A 25,677-nucleotide genomic window follows, 5' to 3' on the forward strand; every position below is an offset into this window, starting at 1 on the left:
TCTATCTATCTATCTATCTATCTATCTATCTATCTATCTATCTATCTATCTATCTATCTCATTTTTAGTTGAGAGGGTCTTATCATGAAGTCCTAGATGCCCTGGATCTTGACATGTAGACCAGGCTAGCCTTAAACTTGTATTCCTATTGCTTCTGCATCCTGACGGCTGGAATAGAGGCACATGGTACAAGCCGGTTCATAGTATTTTATATGTGTGTTTATCTACTCAACAAATCTTTGTGTTTTTTGTCTGTGTGCACTGTTGTCACAGCATGACATGCGACAGCAAGACTGTCAAGGAATAGGTCCGTGTCTTTAATTTTACATGTAAAAGTAAACATGTATTGTGTGCATACCCTTCATATTATGCCAATGGAAGTCAGAGGACAGCTTTTTGAAAATTGATTCTCATTTGCTTTGTGGTTCTGGGTATTGAACTCAGGTGGTTAGGCTTGGTGGCAAGTGCTACCCCACTGAAGCATCATGCCAGTCCCTTTCATTTTTACTATAAACAAGTGGGCCATATGAGTTAATTACAGTAGAAATGTTGTTTTCCGTTTTTTCTTACAGTCTGCTCCTTAAGCAAGTACAAAATTTGAGATTAGAATGCATGGGCCTGGAAAACCAAATTAAAAGGTAAGTGACTTTTAGAGCTGAAATTTACCTTACACAAAGGTTAGAGCTTGAATTTTACAAGTGATAAAACTCCTAAAAATGGAAATAGAATAATATGTCATTATTTTGTTGATGCTAGGACTAGAACATAATTCTTTTTCCTCATTTTTAATAAAATTCTAAAAAATGATTGCTTTGAGTTTGAGGTCTTTGTTTTTGAGATAGGCTCTCATTAGGTGTGTAGCCGTGGCTGGTCTGGGGCTTTATATAGATCAGGCTGACCTTCAGCTGATAGAGATCCGCCCGCCTCTGCCCCCTGGGCATGAGCATCAGAGCCGAGCACCACCACACTCAGTTGACAGCTTAGGTGGTGTTAGTATTTTTTAACGGAAATGTCTGTCTGTAGACTGGCAGACCAATCGGTTTCTAGGATGTAAAATTACCATGCGATTTTTTTTTTTATGACTAATTCAATTGTTTACTTATTTATTAGAATGGAGCCCTGTGATGACCAGAGTAATATACAACAGAAAATTGAAAAGGTGAGACACTTTTTTTTTTTAATAGCACAGGATTGCTTTATTGTGAATGTCTCTGTAGGGTATTATTGTTAGCATTTTTCTAGATGAGTATATTTCAGAAACCTGACAGTGTAATTCCAAGTGAGAAGCAGCAACAGAGAACATATGTAACAACTTTAGTTTTGTTTAAAAATTTAGTTTACAAATATGCACCCACACATGGGAGATAACAAAACATTAATGGTAGGGCATTGATGGAATGATTTTTTTTCTTGTATTTTTTAAGTTTTCTGAAATGAACCTGTAGCATATAAGCGCAAAATGTTACTTTAAAAAACAAAGGAAACAGACCTGGTCCTGTAATCCCAGCACTCTGGAAGGTAGAGGCAGGCAGATCTTTTTAATTTCAAGGTCAGCTTGGTCTACAAGGTAAGTCCAGGACAGCCAAGGCTATACAGAGACACTGTCTTGAAAATACAAAACAAGTAAATAAACAAAGAAAGACAAAGGAAAGAGCAGGAGAGACGGCTCATTGGTGAAAAGCTCTTCTGGAGGACCTAGGTTTGCTTCCCAGGACCCACATAGCTCCTCACAGTCATCTGGAACTCCAGCCCCAGGATACCTGAGGTCCTTTTCCAGCCTTAGGTAGCAGTGGATGGGTATGGTACACAGACATGTGCAGACAAAATATGTGCACATAAAAAATATTAAAAATTAAATAGAAAAAATATTATTTAAAAAAATATTCCATTGCTTTCAAAGGAAGCTAAGTCCATAATGTTTACACTCATTTTACCATCACTGTGAAAAGGAAAGATGTGACTGTCTCTTACTTGTGGTTTTGTGAGTTTGTTTTTTTTTTTTTCCCTGACTGAGTCCTGCTTGTTTACTTCATCTTTCATTTGTTTTGTTATGTTTTTTCTTTTCTTTTCTTTTTTTTTTTTTTTTTGAGACAGGGTCAGGATAGCCCTGTCTATTTTGGAACTCACTATATAGACCCGACTGCCTAGAACTCAGATCTGTCTGCCTCTGCCTCCTGATGCTGGGCTGAAAGGCATGGGCCAACATGTCTGACATTTATTTCTTCATTTTTGAGTTTGCCATTTAACAATTTTTGAATGGTAGTGTAAAGACACTTCGTGTTTGTTTGAAAATTGTAGAAGCTGTATTTTCCCTAAGAAATTCCTTAGTTCAGCTCTGGCGGCACAAGACTTTAATCCTAGCATTTGAGATGTAGAGAGACAGGCTGCTCTTGGAGTTCTGTTTTAGTGTGGTCTAAGCCAATTTTTTGCCAGCCTGCGTTATGTGGCAAGACCCTGTCTCAAGCCCCTTCCCCCAAAGACGAAAAAAAAATCAAGAAAAAAAGTTTCTCAAGCTCCTTTGGAGACAATATCTGTATTTAAACAGACTACAGTTATTTAATTTTTGCATCTGCTATATTTCATTCGTTATTAGGGTTGAACCAATATTTATGCCAATGTTTTCTTAGTATATGTTATGTGTGGATTTTATATTGTTTTGTTTTCAAAGGTTCGGGCTTTGTGGACTTCAGTGAAGGGGATGTTCATGCATTTGGAAAAGGAGAGAGACGTTGACATTAGCCCAGTCTTCAGTTTTGTTAACCAGTGTGTTCTGGATGGAAGTAATGTTGCTGTTAATATTCCAAGGCTCTTACTTGACAGACTTGAGACCCAGATGTGTCAGGTAAGCTTTGCTGTTAAAGAAACGTGTTAAAACAGTGTCACTGCTTTTTCCATTGTCATCTCCATGATTCCCCACTGCTTCCAGTATTTGTGTTTTTCATTATCTCTAGTGAACTCTTCATAGAGGCACTTCAAAAGTGTGTAGCCTGGATCTATTTGCTTTTGTTATCTCTTCTACCTTTACAGTTTAATATAGAAAGCTTAAGATTGCTTAGTATGAAGATAGTACTGTTTTTTGTGTGTGTATGTATGTACCACATGTGTACCTGGTACCTATAGATGCCAGAAGAGGGCTGCATCTGGTACGTTAAACATGGATGGAGTTAGAGACGATTGATTGTAAGCTGTCATGTGGGTCAGAACTGAGCCCAAGACCTACAGGAGCACCAAGTGTTCTTAACTGCTAAGCCATTTCTCCAGCCCAGCTATTTATTTTTTTCCATCTATTTGTATTTCGTTTCTGCTAGATTTTAGCCTTTGTATGATAGAAAATTATGTGTGAATTCTTTGACAATTTTTATAAGATTGAAATTATTTACATAGTTTTATGTGTGGGTGTTGATTGAGTCCCTCCTTCTTTAAGATAATATATAATAGTAAAAAACTTAAATAAGAACCTACTCATCTTTTCTTTTTTCCTTTTCTGAATGTAGTTGCAGATAGGAAATGTTTATGAGGCTGGAAAATTGAATTTCTTAACAATTATTCAGTTGTTAAATGAAGTCCTGAAGGTAATGAACTATGATCATTGTAAGGCTGACCGAGAAAGACTGACAATAGACCTTCACTACTTTGAAAAAGAAACCAAATTTCAGAGGGAAAGATTATCGGATATGAAGCATATGAGGTACACAGAAAGATCTTTTGTAATTTTACTGTAGAGTGGATAAGGTGGTTTCTCCAGCAGAAGTTATGTATAATTCTTCAATTTTGGGGAATAAGTTAAGACATACTGGTTTCCAAAAGCCTTATGTAATGAATTTCCAGAGAGACATGGGAGGTAAAGGGACAAGTAATATAGGGTTTTTGTTTGCTTGGTTGGTTGTTTTTTGGTTTTTTCAAGACAAGGTTTCTCTGTGTGGCCTTGGCTGTCCTGGACTCACTTTGTAGACAGTGCTGACCTCGAACTCACAGAGATCTACCTGCCTCTGCTTCCCTGAGAACTGGGATCACAGGCATGTGCCACCATGCCCAGTTTTTATCTTGTTTGGAACAAACTATTTGCCTTATGATAATTCTTTTTGTTTTTGAGACAAGAGTCTCACTTTGTAGGCCTGGCCTATGTGGAACAGTCTGACCTTGAATTTATACATTGTGGTACATGCCTGGAATCTTAGTACTTGGGAGGCTAAGGTCGAAATACTGTGAATTTGGAGCCAGCCTGCTCTGTACAGTGAGATTCCATGAAATTTTTCTAATTTCTTTTCCTTTTTTGTTTTTTGAGACAGGGTTTCTCTGTGCAGCCCTGTCTGTCCTGGAACTCACTCTGTAGATCCGGCTGGCCTTGAACTCACAGGGATATACCTGCCTTGCTTTCTGAGTGCTCTGATTAAAGGTTTGCGCTAACACTGCCTGGCAAGAAAAGTTTCTCTGTTGAGCAGGGAGACCAGGAGCTTGGGCTTCTTTTAGAAGTTGATAGAGAATGTGTAGAATTCAGACTGAAGATAAGAGCTGGCAAAAAAGAAAAAATGCCAGGCCTGGTGCCAAAAGCCTATAATCCCAGCACATGGGAGACAGAGGCAGGAGGATGTTGAGTTCAAGGTTATCTGCTAAGTATCCTAGGCCAGCCTGTACTGTACATAACCTTGTCTTCCCTCCCCCCAAAAAAGTTTGTTTTTACAATAAGTAAGTAGAGTAGTAGATGTATGATTGCTTTTTTTGTTTTTAAAGGAGAAAAAGTACATTTTAAATTCTGAAAAATCACTTGTGAGAGTTAAGTTTATATGTAGTTTAATGGTTAATCTTTGTTTTATATCCTTCTCTGCCCTAGTACTATTGTCTTAAATTGTGCATTATTTTATTTGTTCTTCAAATACAGTTATTTCTTATGATATCATAGGCATAAAATAAAAGAGAACATCACTGCAATAAAACATTCTATTGCTGAAAAGGAAGGACAATGGCATACGAAGTGGAAAGGAATGCTTGGTCTGTCTCCTTTTCGTCTGTTTAAAGGCGGGGCTTCAGTAAGTAATGTAGACTTGTATTTGGAGAAGAGTTTTGGCAGTTCTCTCTGTCTTTTAAGTTTTAAGTCTTTTAATTTATAATGTTACAGTAACCTAGGAATGTTATGTATGTGTATATATTTGTTGTGTTTACATTGAAGTCTAAGCTTTTTTTTAAATAATTGTGTATTGTGTGTAGCAGCACGTATGTGTCATGGTGCACATGTAGAGGGTACAGGATGATTTTGTGGAGTTAGTTCTTTCCATCCACTTTAACCTGTGTTTCTGGCATTGAACTCAGGCCCTTAGTCTTGCCAGGCAAGTGTTTTTATCTGCTGAGCCATTTCATCAGCCCAAGTTATTTTGTTGTTTTGAGACAGTTTCTTGTACCTCAGGTTGGCTTTAAACTTGATATATAGCTGATTATGAATATGAACTGCTGATCTTCTGAATCTGCTTCCACATACTAGGATTGTAAGCCTGTGCCACCATGCTTGGCCCAGTGGCTTTTTCCACACAGGTACCTGTTGTGTAGATGCGTGTGCTGGGCTGAACTGGAATGCACATAGCCAGAACACTAGGATTATTGATGTGTGCTACTGTGCAGTTCAGATGTTTTAATTTCTGTAAGTTTCCTAAGTACATAATAGTTTTTCATTGAGCTATTGTCATTTATAGTTACTCATTTTAAATTCAGAGGCTAAAAAAAATACTAGTAAGTAAAATTTGAAACTTGCTTAAGTAAATTCTGTATTCTTTGATTTTTAAAAAAGTGTTTGCAGGCGCTGGAAAGTTGGCTCATCAGTTACGCTCATTGGCTGCTCTGCTAGAGAACCCATGTTTGATTTTCTAGCATCCACATTGTGGTTAATAACCAGCTAAAACTCCAATCCTTGGCTGTCTGATGTCCTTTTCCGGCTGTGGGTACCAGGAATACACATAGTGCACAGACTCATGCATATACACATTCATATACATACAAGTAAAGAAAAAAATAGTCACAGGATAAATGTTTGGTAATTCATTGTTAGGGAGAAAATGCATTTGTAGATGACCTTAGCTTTGTCATTGTGCTTGTTAGTGAGTGTGTTTATTTTAATGTTGTGAATTCTGTGTTTTAAGGCTGTGGATCTTTTGCCTCCCATGTCTCCCCTTTCATTTGATCCTGTGTCAGAGGAAGTATATGCAAAGAGTATACTTCTTAAGTATCCTGCTTCACTTCCAGGTTGGTAAGCTCTCCCCATTCCGTTTTAAAGACAGTATCTCATTGTGAAGCATTGACTGAGCTGGAACTTGTAAACCAGGCTGGCCCAGTACTCGGAGCTGTTCTGCCTCTGTTTCCTGCGTGCTTGGGAGTACAGGTCTGCACTACTGCACTTGGCTTATTTCTCATTGTTTATAAGAGTTATTTATATTTTTCTATATTTTTTACATTTATGTGTTTGTGCATGTGTATGCTACAGTGTATGTGTGGCGGTCACAGGACAACTTGGTTCTCTTTTTTTTTACCATGTGGTGTACCCTAGGATCAAACTCAGGTAATCAGGCTTGGTGGCAAGTGCCGTTACTCAATAATCCATCTTGCCTGCTCTCTAGTTATTTTTATGGTGAAATGTATAGCACATAAAATTACTATTTTGGGGATAAACATGTCCTGGAAAAAAGGATAGAATCCTATCATTTGCAAAACATGAATGTTTCAGCTTCTTTGACAGCTGGGATTACAGTTGTGAGCCACCAAACCTGGCCTTTACTTGGTATTGAACGATAGTTGGCCTGGATTTAGAATCCTAGGTTGACAAATCTTTAGGACTTTACTTTGATGGTAAAGTTTGGTTTTCTGCCTTAAGTTTGAGAATTTGTTTTTTTATGTCTTCTCTAATATTACTTGTCTTTCTTTTGTTTTTTAAATTTTTTTTCTTCACCATTTATTCATAATATATCCCGATTGAAGCCTCCTCCCTCAACTCTCCCAGTCCCACTCTCTCTCCCATTTCCCCTTATCCCCTTCCCCTAATCCAGTGAAAGGGGGAGTTCTCTACTATTGCCATCTGCCCATAGCTTGTTAAGTCTCCTCAGGACTGCTTGGATCCTCTTCCTCTGTGGCCTGGCAAGGCTGCATCACCAGGGGTGAATGATCAGAGAGCAGTCAACCGAGTTCATGATAGAGGCAGCCCCTGCTCCCCTCACTCAGAGATCCACATGGAGACTGAGCTGCCAGTCAGGCACATCTGAGCAGGAGTCAAGGTCTTCTCCATGCATGGTCCTTGGTTGGTACATCAGTCTCTGCAGGACACCCTGGGCTCAAATCTTTTAGTTTTGTTGGTCTCCTTTTGGGGCTCTTGTCCCCTCCATGTCCCTCTAATCCAGTCCTCTCTTCCTCCATAAGACTCCCTGCACTCTGCCCAAAGTTTGGCCCTGAGTCTCAGCATCTGCTTTGATCCCTTTGGGTAACTCCTTTGAGAGTACCCTCTATAGTAAACTCGCATCCTTTTTCCTCTCTTCCACTGCTTCTAGTGTCTATCCTGTTTGACATTCTGAAGTCTTTCATTTTTAAAAAGATTTTGTAAAGTGTGTGCGTGTGTATGAACATGTGTATGTGGTTGTCAGTAGAGGACAGCAGAGGTGTCAAATACCCAAGAGCTAGAGTTAAGACATTTGTGAGCTGCCTGATGTAGCTGCTTTGAGCCAGATTCTGGTCCTGTAAGAGCAATAAGCACTTTCACCTGCTGAGCCATCTCCAGCTTCATATTTCATTTTAAAATTCTTTCCTTCTGGAACTCCTATTAGGATTCTGTTTTGTGATGGTTATTGAACATTTTGTTTTAGCAGTACCTAACTTGTATGCCAAGCCAGCCTCAAACTTGAGATTTTTTGCCTCAGCCTCAGAAGTGCTGAGATTACAGGTGTGTGTCACCATGAGTGCCGAGGATTTCTAATTTTGTCCTCCATCTCTGTTAAGTTCTCATTTGTATATACAGATTCTTCAGTTCTTGAACTTTGTTAATGGCTGTTTTCCTTAGATCTCTTTTATAGCTCACTACTTACTTTTAGTTAGGTTTAATCTGTCTTTTCAACGTATTTTAACACTTAGTATTCATTACAGTTTCACTTTCAGAAGTCCTATTTACTGCCCTTTTTCTGTCTTCTTAGTTTTTGATTACTTTGCTGTGTGTATGCGCACATGCACGCATAGTACAGTACAGGAGTTGGTTCTGTCCTCTCAAGTGGAGCCTGGAGTTGAAGATGGAACTTAGTCAGCAGATATTTTTCCTGCTGAGCCATCTTGTCAGCCTGCTCTTTCTTAGTCTTGTATGGCTCAGGCTGGCCATGAATTCAAATAGCTGAGATGACCTTGAACTTGTGATCTTCCTGCTTCCATCTAAGTAATTAGATTACAGGCATAGGTATTATAGAGTGCTGTAAACGGAGCTGGGGCGTTCTGATGTTGTAGGCAGTCACTGCAACTGAGTTATGTCTCCAGACTTATTTACTTTCATAGTCTAAATCTCATACTCCCCCCACTACCAGGATTTATCTGTATAGCTCACTTTATTTATCTGTACAGCTATATCTGTATAGCTCACTTCTCTGTATAGACCAGGCTAGCCTTGAACTCACAGATCCGCCTGTCTCTGCCTCCCAAGTGCTGGAATTGAAGGCGTGTCATGTGCTACCCTGCCCAGCTTGCTTATACCATTTTTTCCTTTTTTTTTTTTTCCCTTCAGTTTTTGTATCTTAGGTATTTTTACAACTATGCTTTCTTTTTGATTCTCAGGGTTGTTTGCTTCTTATTGAAATTCTTGGTTGTAGTTCTACCTTTAGTGGGTCTTACCACATGGAGGAGCTTATGCTGACCTGGAACTCACTATCTAGCATAAGCTAATCTTGAACTCAGCTTTCTTTCTTTTTTAATTTTTTTTTTTTTTGTTTGTTTTTTTCAAGACAGGACCTCTCTGTATAACCTTGGCTGTCCTGGATTCACTTTGTATACCAGGCTGGCCACAAACTGATCCACCTGCCTCTACCTCCTCCTCCCGAGTGCTGGGACAATGGGACCGACCACAGGTGTGCTCCACTGCCTGGCAATTATGAACCTTTTTTTTTTTGTATGCTAAACAGAGAAGTTTCAGCTCTGCCTACCAACAACTGGTGATATTTATAGTTGTGTATAGTAATTTGTTTTTATGGTGCTCTACTTTTGTGATATTTGTGTTGCTCTCATTTGGAGAATGTTTTGTGATTCCATAATAATCAATAGGTGTAGAGGGTTTTGAGAAGGTGCAGTTGGCACCAGCCAGTGGTGGTGCATGCCTTTAATCCCAGCACTCAGAAGGCAGAGGCAGGCAGATTTGAGGCCAGCTTGGTCCTCAGAGTGAGTTCCAGGACAGCCAGAGTTCACAGAGAAAGCCTGTTTCTAACAAAAAGAACAAAGGTTGAGCTGGCATAGTACTCTCACTACTATAATGGATGACTGTCTTTTCACAGCGTTTCCACTTCTTATGCAGTGGTGCCTTAGCTAAGTGTTCAAATTTGGGAAGACTTTTAGGTGTTAACCTGTTGAAAAAGGAGGGTTCTCTAATCTATAATGTAGCCATGGCTTCATTTACCAGTCTCCTTTCTTGTCATGTCTTGGTGATGTATATTTCCTACTCAAATGCCATAAGCCATGCCTCCTGTGTTTTGGCGAATGAAATCTGTTCCTACTCTCTCGGTGACTTTATGTCTTTCCATTCTTTCACTGGGACTGGTGTATGTCTTCTGCCTCCTTCTATACTTCTGGCATCCTAATGTAACAGAGCAGAGCACTGCAGTCACCTCTATCCTAGACTGACTGCTGATGTCAAGGTCTCTTTGCTGTGTTAGTATGGTCGTGGCACATAATTGTTTCATAGGTTGGTATAGGCTGATTGATGTCCTAAGTGTATTGAAATATGGTAAGTACATTTTTTCTTTGCTTATAATTGTTAGCACATGATTTATTTACTTAAAAATGAAACATGGGGGCTGGAGAGATGGCTCAGAGGTTAAGAAGAGCACTGGCTGTTCTTCTAGAGGTGCTGAGTTCAGTTCCCAGCAACCACATGGTGGCTCACAACCATCAGTTCCCTCTTCTAGCATGTAGGTATATATGTAGGCAAAAGTGTGTACATAATAAATACATCTGTAAAAAAAAAAAAAAAAAAGAAATATGGTTATATAACACTGAATGTGGTGCTGATGATCAAACTCAGGGCCATGTACATATGTCATCTCCCCCCACCTTGTTTTGTTTTGTTTTGTTTTGTTGTGTTTTTATGGTTTTGAGACAGGGTCTCAAACTCTCAGTGTAGCAGAAGCTGGCCTTGAATTCCTGCCTTTGCCTTCCAAGTGCTGGAACTGTGGAAGTCCAGCACCATGAATGGTATATCAGTCTTTGTAAAAGCCTGCTACCACATAATCTGTTAATTCTTTGTTACTTTATCTTGACAATTCGGTGGATTTTCTTCCCCCTATTTTATGTGTGTGTGCTCACTACAAAGTGCACGTGGGAGTTAGTGTTCTCCTCCCTGTGAACTAGGGAGCTAATTCAGATTGTCAGGATTGGTGGCTTGCACCCTTAACTGCCGAGCCAACTCTCACCGGCTCTCTATGGGTTTATAAGAAACCTTGTCCTGTGTGGTAGCTGTAGGTGTGTGTGTGTCTGGCAGGGTCTCTTGCTTTTTTACAAGTTTGCAAGGCCGATTGACCTGCAGTCTTCCAGTTTCTCTGTCTCTGCCTCCCATTTCCTGTCGGGGTTCTGGGATTATGGCTGTGTTGATCTCAAGTCATCAGGTGTTTGTTTTTTTTTTTTATTATTATTTTTTATTTTTAAATAATTTTATACATTCACTTGTATCCCAGCTGTAGCCCTCTCCTTCTTTCCCTCCCAATCCTCCCCTCCTTCCCTCCCTCCTCTCCTCCCTGGCCCTTTCCGAGTCCACTGAGAGGGGGTGTCCTCCTCTCCTTCCATCTGGCCCTAGATTATCAGGTATCTTCAGGATATGTCCTTATCTGTGGTCTATCAAGGCTGCTCCTCCCTTGGGGAGAGGAGAAGCTCATGAGTTCATGTCAGAAAGAATTCCTGTCCCCCTTACTAGGGAACCCATTTGGATACTGAGCTACGATGGGCTATGTCTGAGCAGGGGTTGTAGGTTATATCCATGCATGATCCTCGGTTGGATAAACAGTCTCATAGAAGACCCCCATGCTCAGATATATTTGGACCTTGTGGGGCTCCCTGTCCCCTCTAGGATATACTAATTTCTCCTTCCTTCATATGATTCCTTACACTCTGCTGAAGGCTTGGTTATGGGTCTCAGCTTCTGCTTTGATACACTGCTAAAGTCATCAGATTTGAATGGCAAGTTGCTTTTACTCACTGAGCCATTCTTTTGTCTCATTACTTTTGTTTATAATCTTTCTGTTTTTTGTGTAGAAGCTGTTATAAACAATTGGGTGTGAAGTTCAATGATAGAGTACTTGTGTAATGCTAGCAAAGCCTGTGAACAGAGCTTGGTTTTAGGTGGAAAAAAATAGGTGTAGTCATTTCTAGAGGCCCTTGACTTATTAGACTACACAAACATAATTAAAATAATAAATTTTGTACTTTCTTAGATACACATAAAGAGCATAACCAAGAAAATGGTAACAGAAAAGAAGCTGAGACCCTAGGAAGTGTGTGTGATCTAGCCAACAGGTAAAACATTTGACTTTCATGCCAACTTGACTCTAGTCTCATCTTGAGCCAGTTTAGAACTTTGTACTATGGAATAGTGCATAATTTCTTCCTCTCAACCAAGCTGTTTCCTACTGCAGACCCACATTTGCAGGAGATGTTCAATATTTACTATATTACTATATCTGAATATTGGGTTTTATGGGTATTATCTGAGTTTTGAAGAAAGTGCAGTTTTGGAAACTATATAAGGTAAGTTTGGAAATTTTTGCTCTTTTAAAAAATATTTATGTATATGAGTGCTTTGCTTGCATTATACCTACATGACAGAAGAGGACATCAGATCCCATTATAGATAGTTATGAGCCACCATGTAGTTGCTGGGAGTTGAACTCAAGACCTTTGGACGAGCATCCATTGCTCTTAACCACTGAGACATCTTTTCAGCCCTTTTGCCATTTTCTATGTATGTGAATCATTTTAAAATCACTCTTAGCTGGGCAGTGGTGGTGCATTCCTGTAATCCCAGCACTTGGGGAAGCATAGACTGGGTGATCTTTGTGAATTCAAGGCTGGCCTGTCCTACGAAGTGAGTTCCAGGACTGCCAAGACTACACAAAGAAACCCTGTCTCAGGGGGAAAAAATTACTTTTTAACTATAGAGTCTAGATTTGGGGGGCAATTGAGGTCATCTGGTTTGGTGGGGAACTTTGAGTCTAGTACTTTCTATTGCTATAGCTCAGTCTCATTTAGCTTTCAGTTCGTCTACCCTTTTCCTGCTTTAGCCTGCACTGCTTGCTCTTTTCATCTATATTACAGATTTTTAAAAGAAAATTATTTATGTGTATGAGTGCTTTACTTGGGTGTATGTAAGTGCAGTGCCAGGTGCCTGTGGAGGCCAGAAGAGGGTGCTAGATCCCCTAGAACTGGAGTGATGGTAACATTGTATGTGCTAGTAACCACAGCACATGTGTTTTGAGACAGGGTTTCATTTGTGTAGCTCTGGCTGTTCTTCAACTCAAGCTGGCCTTGAGCTCACAGACTCTGTGTCTTGAGTGCTGAGATTCAAAATGTGCACCATTACGCCCACCTTATAATGAACTTTTTGATATTGTGGTTTTTTTTTTTTTTTTTTGAGATAGGTTTCTCTGAGTAGCCTTGGCTGTCCTGGACACTCTTTGTAGACCAGTCTGTCCCCGAATTCACAGAGATCCACCTGCCTCTGCTTCCCAAGTGCTGGGAATAAAGGCGTGCTCCACCATGCCCAGCTTTTGACATTTTATAAAGAGTTACATTCTTTAGAAAAAATACTAGAAGATACCTGATTTACTCTAATGCCAAATTTAACATGAAAGACTCAAACTTACTTTGTTACCACTTCTTTCAGGCATTCTATTTTCTTTATTACCTGTTTTCTGTTACCCAATTTTAGCTCTTATCAGTGAGATAGCTTTGTTTACTATCAAAACTAAGGACCTGAGTTCAGTCCTGATCCTTCAGACCCATATAGTGGAAAGAGAGAACTGACTCCCGACTTCACATGTGTGCTGTGCTCCACCCCCAGTAAATAAAAAATAAAAAAGTCCAAAACTCTGAAATAAATGTAATCCACATGGGTAGTATATATTTTATTGCAAGTAAGAATCATTCTATAACAATGAAACAGGCATACTGAATAGATCCTTGGGTTTATGTATACAACTGTGGCGTGTGCTTGTGTGTGCATGCCTGCATATGTGGAGGACTAAAGTCATAATCAGGTGTCTTCTTATATTACTCCCGCCTCACATTATTTCTGTGTTGATGGCTGAGTGCTTGTGTGGGGTTAGAGTGACAACCTGTGTGAGTTGGTTCAGTATTTCCTGTTACAGTGTGGGTTCCAGGGTGCTTACTTAGATTGTCAGGCTTGGCAACAAATGCTGAGCCATCTTGCCAGTTACCAGCTATTACATTTTTAAAAGATTTGTTTTATATGTTTATGGGTGTGTGCATGTGAGTGCAGGTGCCTGTGGCATTCAGAAGAGGGTGTCAGATCTTCTGGAGTTGAGTATGCTAGTGATTGAGTTTGGGTCCCCTGCAAGAGTAGCACCTCCTCTGAAGCTTGGGGCCATCGCTCCAGTGCCACCATGTATCATTATTTGATGTTTGGCTTATGTTGGCTCCTTTTACTACAACTTTCCCATGGAAAAGAGGGACAGATATGAAAATATATTACCTATGGAAAATTTGAAGGAAAGATTACTTGAAGATTATATGGATTGAGTATAATATTTAGTTAAAAACCATGAAAAGAGTACAGTTTTAAGCTGGGTAGTGGTGGTGCTTGCCTTTAATCCCAGCACTCGGGAGGCAGAAGCAGGCAGATCTCTGAGTTTGAGGCTAGCCTGGTCTACAGAGTGAATTCCAGGACAGCCAGGACTATAGAGGAAAAACCCTGTCTTGGAGGTAGAGGGGAAGAGTACAGTTTTTTAGAGTATATTATTAGCCCTTTCACAGGTAGTTGTCATTTCAGGTAATCAAAACACCCTAAGCCTTATTGCTGGTTTTGATTGGAGTAAGCTGATGGAGATAGCATTGTACTTCAAACCAACATTCAGCAGTAGTAGGTCATTTCTTTCCTGTTCTTTGTGACTGCTTTATAGCAGTTTTGCAAAATTTCCAAATGTATAGTGGTAATGCTGTTTTATTGATTTTTTTTGTTGTTGTTGTTGTTGACATTTTTGCTTTTTAAATCTCTGCCCTGTAGTTCACTATGTAGACCAGGCTGACCTTGACTTCATAGAGCTATACCTGCTTCTTACTTCCTGGGTGCTGGGTAAAAGGCATGTGCTACCACACCCAACATTTCTCAACTCGTTATTTCTGTTCTCCTTTTTATTTATTTTACATCCTTTCTAAACTTGCATGTAAAATACTGCATTTCAGTCTGGTCTTTTTATTTTAAATTAGAATATATTAACTATACATGATAGCTTATTATATATTCAAATATCATCTTTAAAATATTTTATTAGTTCTTTGAGAATTTAATGCAGTCTATTTTGATCTTATTCACCCTCCAACTCCTTTCAGATCTACTTTTAACCTTCTGCCCACACAACTTCAAGGCTTTGCCTCTAGTTGCTGGGGACAACGTTGTACCTCTAATAATTAGTTTGCTTTCCATAGTATTTTATTATTATTGTGTGTATGGGTATGATATGGGAGTTGTGTGCACATGCCATTATGTACACATGAAGGTTAGAGAACTTGGGTCCTCTGAAAGAGCAACAGGTGCTCTTGACCACTGTGCTATTTCTCCAGGCACCACCTCCCTCCAAAAAAAAAAAAAAAAAGAAAGATCAAACAACGAAAAAACAAAAACTAAGCCCACTTACATACCTCTTACTGGCCTGGAACTCAGTGGGCTACATTCAAGACTGTCTCTCTAGGAGGAAAACCCACCAGATTAATTAGCAAAGTGTTTACTTGTATTCTGTTTCTGAAAAGTAAGCAAAGTGCTTGCTTTTGGCAGTAGTCTCTGGTTTCTTTTCTTTTTTTTTTTCAGTCAAAAAAATAAAGAGAAAAAATTTGATTTTAGAATTTAAAAGGTCTTTTGAAATTAAGATGAGAGTTACTTTTTGTTTTGCTACAGGGTCTTGTGTAAGGCAGGCTGGATGGTATAAACTTACCTTGAACTACTTTTTTATTTTATTTTTTATGTGTATAAGTGTGTGTGTTGTGTGTACATGGGCCATGGTATACATGTGATGACTGTGTGTGTGGTTGGTAGATAACTGTGTGGCTGGTTCTCTCCTACCTTTGTTTAGGTTCTAGGTATCAAATTTAGGCTATCAAGTTGCATTGATGGCCACCACAAGATGGAGTAAACCAAAACTCTGAACGAAACTGTTTCACTGTATATGTAACATAGTTGCTATAGAGCAAGATTCACAGGAGAAACTGATTTTGGACAAGACATACCAAGTCTTTTGTTAGTTAAAAAATTATGCTCCACAAAATTATTTTTTTATGCTAATACATGGGAATAGAAGAAACCTTAGTATTATCTAATCTCTGAAACAGGTTAATATCCTATAAATTACTATTTTTAATATTAAAACAGACAGGATATTACATAATAAGTTACACATTTATGAACATACATATTTTAATTACCATAGTGTATATGTTTAATGGCCTAGAAAGGGAACAATATAAAGAGTATTTAATACAACCACATTAGCATTGGGAATTAAGGAGGGTAGGCTGCTATTTGCTTTTTTCATATTTAAAAATAAATTTATATTATGATTTTTAAAATTCAGTACTTTGTACTAAAATTTTCAGAATTTCATGTAGGGCAGTATGTATACTTGATTTTATCCTTGCAATGGGATTTTTCTTTTTTTGTTTTTTCCAGACAGAGTTTCTCTGTTTAACAGAGCCCTGGCACTCCTGGACTCTTTGTAAACCAGGCTGACCTTGAACTCAGCGAGAGCTGCCTGCCTCTGCCTTTTAAGAGCTGGGATTAAAGCATGCGCCACCATGCCTGGCCTTGCTATGGGATTTTAACCTATAAGTGCTCCCCTCCCCCCCCCCAAAAAAAAAAACCAAAAAAAAAAAAAAAACCAAACCAAAACCCAAATCAATCTTCTAAAAGAAAAAAAAAAATATTGCCTGTGTGTTGGTGGGGGGACACAAGTATATTTGTGTGTGTGCAAAAGTCACACACAACTTTTGAGAACAACTTTTGAGAGTTGTTTCTCTATTGTGGGGTCTGGGAATCCAGCTCAAGTTCTTAGGTTTACATGGTGAGTATTTGGCACTGAGCTGCCTCGATAGCCCTGTTCCTGTTTGAGACAGTCTCACTTTGTAGACCAGTCTGTTTTAGAACTTGAGATCTTCTTGCTTCAACTTCTGAAATGCTGGTATTATAGGTATATGCTACCATGCCTGACTAATACATATATATGTCTGTGTGTAGTTTTTTTTTTTTTCCAATTCCCATTAATTTTGGCTCTTGGGGCAATGTTATCTTTAGGCTAAAAGAATATTAAAGTCTCTGCTACTATGAAATTGTATTATTAGCATGCTGAGGACATTGTAATAATGCAGTTATAGTTAGTTGAATTTGTTTTTTAAGTTATTTAACCTTATAAAAATGCTATTGACATAAAAATATATAGTGAGAAAGTTTGAGTTAATGGGGAGAGTGATACACAACTTGGGCAGAAGTCCTGCTCTAATTGTCACTGGACCTCCCCAGAATAAACTGCCTTTCGATGACCAGGGCGAACTGAGTGAAATCGTCATGGACAGATACGGGGCAGACAATTTCTTAAGTGCTCAGATACATCAAGTTAGTGTGTCTCTTCCTATGCATAACCTGGATTTGTTGTCCTTTTCCTTTCAGCCCTGCTGCTTTCCCCTTACAATGTGCTTCATCATCAAATACAAACAGTATCATACTACTTGAGAAGGTATTGTCTAAAACAGTTTTCATTTTTGTTGTTGATTTATTATGAGACACAGCTTTGTTAGTTGACCCAGGCTTCTCTTGAACTCACTGAGTAACCCAGGCCAATCTTGAAATGGCAATTCTCTTGCCTCAGCCTCCGAAGTACTGGGTTTATGTAGGTGTATAGTAACTGGTTTTAAAAAATTTCAATTAATTGTGACTAGTGGTTTATAATAAAATGTTTTTGGTAAATAGGTTAATTACATCAGGTTTTTTTTTTCCTCTCATTTTTTTTTGCCATTTCTTTTCTCTTGCTAAATGAGAATGTGGGATTATTGGCTCTGCCAGTGAATGCATATTTTTTCAATATGCCAGTATGGTGATCTACTACTGTGGTCCTGGTGCTTGAGAGGCTACAGCGTAAGTGTCTCCAGTTGAGGCTAGCTTGGGCTACATAACAGACAAGTCCAGGTTGGCTACTTAAAAAGACCCTGTCTCCAGAAAGTAAAACAGTCCTCCCACTTTTACCTATGGATCTGCAATGAAGAAAGCTTCACAACTGATCATTAAGTTATAATATATGTCTCTTTTCAGGATCCAACTCCCAAAGAGAAAATACCACACTTGGAAGTGGAAGACCCTCCTTTATCAGATACTGAAAAGAATGCACAGAATAGTGTGTTGAGAGCATCTCTGCCAGTGAAAAAGAGTGATCCGTTCCAGAAAGAACAAGATCATCTGGTAGAAGAGGTCAGAAAAAGATTATTAATAAATATACTTATGTATTTGTGATTTTCTAAGTGGAGTTGGGATCAGAAATGGAGTAAGTACAGTTAACTGTTGACAAATTTGAGGTAAGAAAAGTAACAGTAAAAATTAAGGCTATGGTTTAAGAGATTATTCAGTGGTTAAGAGCATGTACTGCTTTTGCAGAGGACCTGGGTTCTTTTCCCAGTAGTCATGTAGTACCTCACAACTGCTTATAACTGAAAATCCCGAGATTTGATGTTTTCTTCTGGCCTCTTTAGCCACTGCATGTCTATACATGCACATACACATAATAGAAATAAAAGTATATGTAAAATGTAGGCTAAAGTAAAATCAGTCTTTTTTAAAAAGTAAAAATGGCTTTCTTAGAGATATATTCAGTTAAGATTGATACATTATTTATTGTTACTTCCCATTCTATAAATATTCAACATATAATACATATCTGGTAGTGATAAACATTGCATAAATTGTTATGCAAATGCATTTAATGATTATAGTCATTTGAATACTTTCTTCATGTTTCTTAGCTTTTTTTTTTTTACTATAAAAACTAGGACTGGAGAAATAGCTCAGCCATTGAAAGTTAGGCTCACAACTGAACAATAAAAACCAAGATTTTGTGATACCATTGAGTGAAAGTTTTGTTGACTTTGTTATCTAAATATTTCAAAGGTGATTAAAGTCATTGATATCAATTCATTGATTTTTCTATAAATTTTTTATAGTTTTAATATTTGTATGTTTGCCTACAGTATGGTAATATGTACGTACATATGTATGTATTGTTTGTATGTGTGTATGTATGTGCACCGTGTGTGTTGGATCCACTGGAACTGGAATTAGATAGTTGTGAACCACTATGTGGGTGCAGGGAGCTGAACCAGGTTCTTTGCAAGAGCAGCAGATGCTCTTAACTTCTGAACCTTCTCTCTAACTCTTGATTTTTTTTTGATTTATATATGTGTGGGTTTTTTTTTTTTTTTTTGTTTTTTTTTTTGTTTTTTGTTTTTTGAGACAGGGTTTCTCTGTGTAGCATTGGCTATCCTGGACTTAATTTGTAGACCAGGCTGGCCTTGAACTCACAGAGAACCGCCTGCCTCTGCCTCCCAGAGTGCTGGGATTATAGGCTTGCGCCACTGCACCTGGCTGTGTGAATGTTTTACCTGCATCTCTGTATATGCATCACATGTGTGCAGTGCCGAAGAAGTCAGAAGAGAGTGTTAGATTCCTTGGAAGCAGAGCTACTGATGGGTATGAGCCATCATGTGGGTCCTGGGACACAAACCTGGGTCCTCAGCAGGAGCAACTGCTCGTAACTGCTGAGCCTTCTCTTTGGCTCCCCCAATTTTTGTTTTTTAGATGAAAAGTTATTTTATTAAATACCCTTATTTGTGTGTGTTTGTGCGTGTGTGTGCCTCTCTGTCCAAGTAGAGGACAACTTTGGCTGGTTCTCTCTTTCCCATGGGTCTCTGGAATCCAATTCAGGCTGTTGCAGTGCAGCAAGTGCCTTTACCTGGTAAGCTGTCTTGCCAGCCTCTGAACGGATTTCCTCAGGTAGTCCTGCTTTTTTTTTTTTTTTTTTTTTTTTTCAGTCAAGTATCTTGATCAGTTACACAAATTAAATAAAGTTTATACAAATTAAATATTCAGGCCTTTCACTGTTGTTATCTTGATTGTTTTATACTCTAGCATTATTTTAATTAATGTTTGGTTAAGCAATCACAACATATTACAATTTATTTCTGAGTGACTTAAAAATAGGTTTTAGATTCATTTGGGCTTTAGCATCTCTTATCAGTTCCAGCCCTACTAAATTAGCATTGTACAATATCAGAGAAGGTGATGAATGCTAGTTATTGTCCTGTTTGTAATGAGACTAATTTTATGGTTTCCAAATGCTTCTAAGTCTGATATTCTGTTAATTTTCTTTATTGACTGTACACTAAAAAAATAATCAGTCCTTTTAAAATTGGAATTCCCTAATTATGGAAAGCAAAGCACACATTTTCAGTTCATAGAATTTAGATTGCATTTGGGAGGTGGGCGCAGGAGGATCAGGAATTCAAAGTCATTCTCTGCTAAGTAGTGAATTCTAGGCAATGCTAGGCTATGTGAGACCCTGTCTCAGAAAACCAAACAAAATAAAAAAAAATGGGCCTGAGAGATGGCTTAGTAGTTAAGAGCACTTGTTGCTCTTCTAGTGGACCTAGGTTCAATTTCTAGCATCCACAGTTCGGCTTACAGCCATCCATAACTGCAGTTTGAGAGGGTCCAATATGCATATGCTGCATACATACATGCAGGCAAAACATTCATACACTTAAAAGGAAAATAACTATAAAAAATGAAAAAAGAAAAAACTCAAAAACGTAATAAAAAGAATTTAGATTAACAAGGGAATAGGTTGGAATAGAAGAAGAGAATCCTAAAATCTCATGAAACTGAAAGTAAAATGAATATCTATCTGTCTATCTGGTGGTTTGAGGCAGAGATCCTTGAACTGATGGTTTTCCTGTCTTTGTTTCAGCAGTACTGGAATTACAGGCACACATCACTGTGGTCAGTGAAGTGAACTTAGTTTTAATAGTGTTTGTGGCAGGGGATTTTAATATTTTTATTTCAAGAAGCCATCTGGGGCTAGAGAGATGGCTTAGCAGTTAAGAACACTTTCTGTTCTTACAGAAGACCAGCGTTTGATTCCCAGCACTTACACGGCTGCTCACAACTTCCAGTAACATGGGATCCAGTGCCCTCTTCTGACCTCTGTGGGTACCAGGCACATACATGATGTACATACATACATGCAGTGAAAATACTCATACACCTACAAAAATTAATTAAAAAAGAAAAGAGGAAAGGAGGCACTCTGCTTTATTGGGCTAATTTGTATAGTTTTGGGGTTTTGTTTTGTTTATTCTTATTAATCTGAAGAGTTTTAGTTTGCATGCTGTTTACTTTCCAGTGGGTTAATAGAGAGTACAAGTTTCTTGTTATACATTTTCTGTTCCTTATTTCTTTGCTAATTTAGATCTGATAAGAATATTTCTGACAAAGAAGTGTGCACCATGTTCTGCTTGGTAATGGAGGTGCTAAGAGCAGCTGGTGGATGCTTTTAATACTAGCAGAAGTAGGGGTAATCTCTGAGTTTTGGCCAGACTGATACTGTCTCAAAGCAAAAACAAAGAAACAACAAACCTAAAAGTCTTACTGTGCAAATGGACTGTATGAAGAGTGTGCTTGCTTAAAATTGTTATTTTGATGAATCCAGAGTTGTCAGAACCCAGGTCACTGTAGTTAGAGTGGACTTAAGTCTTCCTGAGGATAGCCTGGAACATGTCTTTAATCCCAGCACTTGGGAGGTAGAGGCAGTTAGATCTCTGAAAGTTCGAGACCAGCCTGGCCTACACAATGAGTCCCAGGACAGCCAGGGCTACACAGGGAAACTCAGTCTTGAAAAAAAAAAAAATGAGTACAACAAAAAATAGTCTTGTGCTCCACTTGTAGCAGGGTGACACCTGGACTACCTGAGGAATATCAGGGAGCTTCTTTGTTGCGATTAGCTGGTAATGGGCTGCTGACTGCTATGGTTCCTACTGGAGTTCTTGTGGTATTTCTATCTGGCCCCATCATTTTTCTTTCATTTCTTTTTGTTTGTTTGTTTCCTGTTGCAGGTTGCCAGAGTGGTTCTATCCGATTCACCACAGATCTCTGAAGGAAAAGAAATAAAATTGGAGGAACTACTGGACACTCTGATTTCTAACCCTTTCTTAACCAGGAAACAAATTCCCCGAACTCCAGAAAACTTGAGTAAGTTAATGCTTTCTGTCTGATTTCCTACCATTAGACTCATGATCTGACAGTTCTTTGGAAACAATTTAAAACTCTATTTCCTGTTTAGTTGGCAATGGCTCTTTTTTTTCTGATATAACAGTTATGTTGAAGTTTTCAGCATGATCACTCACATTGATGTAACAGTCTTAATCAGTAATGTTTTGTGACTTCAATGTATCTATATAGAAGCATAATCAGTCCTCATATTATAATCTTGTTTTGGTTGTGTTACTTGGCTATTTTTCTGCAAAATATTTTATTTGGCCACTTGAAAAAAAAATTCTGGGGCCAATTGAGCCATCTTCCAAGTGGTAGAAGGAGAGAATAGACTTGTGGAAGTTGTCCCCTGACCTCCATGCATGCACCATAGCATGTGGGTGCTCTCCCATGCACATATTCCTGCACATGCACACTAAACAAGCAAACAAAGAAATAAGGCAGTAGATGTCCTCAGTGTCAGGTCAGACTTCTATGTTTAGGGAATTTTGCTTGCCAGTCAGTAGTCATAAGCAGCCACCACAGAGCATATATCTTTGCCCCATGGCAAAAGCAATAATAGCATCAAATGCTTCCCCGAAGTGCTTGCAATTGCTGTAGGCAAACCTCTGATACTTACTTCCTTCTTTAACCAATGCAGGTCGTTTGTCTTGAATGATTGAATACAGTTTCTTCTTTGCTGCTGATTTAATTCATAGCTGGGACAGCATAGGTTGGTGTTCTTCAGATGAAAACCTGTGAATTAAATAGGATCCTGCAGTGTGTTTTTCTTTAAAAAAAAAAAAAAAAAACAGTATATTTAAGAGCCTTGCTCATTTGTTGACACATTGTTTATAGCCATTTCTATGCTGCCGTGTCAGATTTGAGGAGTTGTGGGAATGCAAGTGGTTGGCAGAGCCTAAAATATTAGTATCTAATCTTTTATATAAAAAAATCTGTCCATTTCTGGGATAGATAGACAAGAGGATATGTTTTGCATGCATGCAATCACATATATCAGCAGCGGGGACATGTATATACATGTAGGCATGCTTGTATATCAGAAACAGCAGTTGTTATGTGTCCTGACTGGAATAAGTTTTCTGATGTTCAGGTTGTCATGCTGTTGCCATATGTATGGAACTTGGACTGAGGCAGTAGCTTTATTTTTAGCACTAGAATAAAGTATTTTAATTGCATGTCTGTGTTTGGGAATGTGTAAATAGTTGTTTCTTTTCCCCCACCTTAATTAGTAACTGAAATCAGGAGCTCTTGGAGAAAAGCTGTTGAAAGTGAAGATAACAGAAGTTCAGATGGGATTCTAGTGGATGCCCAAGCTACAGAAGTGTCATCAGAGTCTTCATCTATATTGAAGAGTCAGAGGACATTTAACCTGGCTATTTTTTCCCCAGAATCTGATTGCTCTTATTTGCCCGAGGAGAAAGCTGTTTCTGATCAGCTCAAAGTTGTGCCTCAGAGATATTTGGGGACAAGTCAGATCAGTGAATCCCCAACACAGCTTGATGAGTCAGACTTGATGAATAAGAAAATGATTTGTAAGGAAGATTTAGAATGTACAACCCCCAGGCTTTCAGAAACCAGACAAAAGGAACCATTCTCCCTTGATGTGGGCAGAGGACTAGATGAGATGTGTACAAGTGAAAAAGACTGTGTTCGAATATTGGAACACTCACAAGCTTCTTGCAGTGAACCTTCCACACATAAAACTCTGCTGTGGGACTCCTTTCAGAGGCTGAGTGGCATTGGCATATTACATGAAACTCTTCCAGAAGAAGTTGGTCACCTAAGTCTTAATAGCTCTACTAGTTCAGAGACCACTCCTCAACTGGAACGAAATAGTTATGTGCACAGTGATGCCTTTCCAGATGATGTGGGAAAAAGACAAGCAACCCCAGAATTAGATTCCAATTTACAGGCTATTCTCAGGAGTTATGAGGTTCTAAAGAAATCTCTTAACAAAATAAGAAAAGAATTTAACCAGTCTAATCCCAAGACACTTGGACAATACAAAGTAGAATTGAGCCCTGTAGCCAAAGACATGCCAGCAGATGATACACAATCTATTTTGGACACCGAGAATTTGTTTATTGACTACACAGAGCCATCTTCCCACATGTCCCTTGATGAAAAAACACAGTCTGTATCACCACTAACTAAAGTTTCTTTGATGGAGCAAAAATTGAGGACCATGTTACCATGTAGTCCTGGGGAATTTCTGCCTAATTTAAAAGGTAAGAGTTAACCAAACCTGAGCTTGGATCCTTTTTGAAGCATTCTCTTAATTTTTTTTTCCCCGCTAATATAGAGAGAGTAGCATTGTGGTACCTACCACGGGCTAGCCACAAGTTCACTATATAGTCCAGGCTGGCTTCAGATTTACCATGTAGTCCAGGCTATTTCTAATCTTCTGTTCACTTAACTTTTCATAATATAGTATAAAGTGAATGTTGCATGATCCTGGTGGGTAATCTGACAAAAATATAATCTTTATACCTCATGTTAGGGTAGAGGACCCCTCACTTTGTAGGTACTTTCAGAAGCCTTACGATTATGTACATCTATGGAGAGAGACAGACTATATCTGTTCTTCCAGATATAGTTACATTTTGAGATACTGGGGTTAGAATTCTAACACCATGTATTGGTGGGCACAGTTCAGCCTGTAACAGTATGAGTAATTGAAGCCAAGTGTTCCACATTTTATTAATCACGTGTTTGAAAGCTGTATAATAAAGAATTACAATTCTTGGTTTCTTAGGATGGATTTAGGTCTTGTAATATAGATTCCTTTCAATCACTTTGGTTTTCTCGTGATAATTAAACACTTTTTTTTTTTTTAAAGTATTCCTAGAATGCATTGATTTTTAGAGAAAAGGCATTTCAGTAGAAATGGTAATTTTATTTATTATTTATTAGTGAGTCTTGCATAAAGTGGGGCTTCTAAATCAAGGAATTTGCTACTACTTGAAATTGTTCCTACTTTTCTTTGTAATATTTATTGTCCTCTTTTAAAAATCAATTTTTTCAGAAGAAGAAATCTCAAGTAAGAGCCTTGAAACAAGAGATTCTCTGATTTGAGAAGATGAAGCATTTTCCAGTTAATTTAGCTGTGATGCACTTATACTGAAGCCTTGTTGCGCCACTGCAGCTGATTTGTACACACACATTGGAAGTCTTAAATTGTTTCCAAGGTCAAAGAAGTTCTGAATGTACTTTGGCCTCAATGTTTAGGTGTTTAGGTCTGTTTTGGTAAATATGAGGTTGAAATGTGAACTTTTATGAACAGCAAATGTCAAATTTTGGGAATTCTTAGAATAATCTTGTAACATAAGTAAATGGCAAATATTATAGTTTTGTTAACATAAGGCTGAGCTTGTAATCTAATAGCCTCATCTTTCACTTTAGAGAAATCATCTTATTGGATCTTTATGTAATATTCTGGTACTAACACAAATGAGCAGAGTATAGTGCCTTTGGATATATATTCAAAGCAACACATTTTAAAGTTTCTAAAACTGTAAGCAGGTTTAATGATTCCAAGTATATTGATCCTGCAGAATGATTCTGATGGAATAAAATTCATGTGATACGTGCAGGCAAGGTGCAGTGAATTGAAAAAAAGGGGGGTGGGGGAAGGTAGATGACCACACTGTATTACTTAGTCTAGAGTGAGGATTTAATTTGTTTATATTTAACAAGCATGTAAATGAAAAATTCACAAATCTGTTTTACTGTTGTCTGTGGGTGGTATGTGGTGGGTGTTGTTTTGGGGAAAGCAAGTTTTTTGTTACTTGCTGCTAGACAAAGTTCCACAGTGCCTACAGAACCTTCTAGAAGCAATATGCTATAGAAAGTATATTGCTGTCAGAGCCCTTCATTATGAGAGTCAAAATCTCAACTGGATATGTTGGATTTATAAGAGTCCCTAAAATTTA

The 25,677-nt window shown here is 38.3% G+C and overlaps 1 protein-coding gene and 1 non-coding gene across 2 annotated transcripts in view; both read left to right on the forward strand.

The window, feature by feature from the left end:
• Haus6 (HAUS augmin like complex subunit 6) overlaps window positions 1-25,468 on the forward strand; it is a 35,995-nt gene extending 10,527 nt beyond the window's left edge. Inside the window, exons 6-17 of the mRNA XM_055591694.1 lie at window positions 573-638; window positions 1,111-1,159; window positions 2,669-2,842; window positions 3,495-3,688; window positions 4,901-5,027; window positions 6,129-6,231; window positions 11,643-11,724; window positions 17,099-17,165; window positions 17,738-17,893; window positions 21,586-21,721; window positions 22,975-23,973; window positions 24,771-25,468. Of these exons, the coding sequence (XP_055447669.1) occupies window positions 573-638; window positions 1,111-1,159; window positions 2,669-2,842; window positions 3,495-3,688; window positions 4,901-5,027; window positions 6,129-6,231; window positions 11,643-11,724; window positions 17,099-17,165; window positions 17,738-17,893; window positions 21,586-21,721; window positions 22,975-23,973; window positions 24,771-24,820 (2,203 nt within the window). The 3' untranslated portion in view covers window positions 24,821-25,468. The remainder of the gene's footprint in view (window positions 1-572; window positions 639-1,110; window positions 1,160-2,668; window positions 2,843-3,494; window positions 3,689-4,900; window positions 5,028-6,128; window positions 6,232-11,642; window positions 11,725-17,098; window positions 17,166-17,737; window positions 17,894-21,585; window positions 21,722-22,974; window positions 23,974-24,770) is intronic.
• Window positions 16,891-17,021, forward strand: LOC129665184 (small Cajal body-specific RNA 8). Its single transcript, XR_008718345.1, has one exon. It is a non-coding gene; the product is annotated as a small Cajal body-specific RNA 8 (non-coding RNA).
• Window positions 25,469-25,677: the final 209 nt, after the last annotated feature.

The sequence above is a fragment of the Psammomys obesus genome, unplaced genomic scaffold (genome assembly GCF_907164565.1).
Source record: "Psammomys obesus unplaced genomic scaffold, mPsaObe1.curated_primary_1811, whole genome shotgun sequence".
Classification (NCBI taxonomy): domain Eukaryota; kingdom Metazoa; phylum Chordata; class Mammalia; order Rodentia; family Muridae; genus Psammomys; species Psammomys obesus.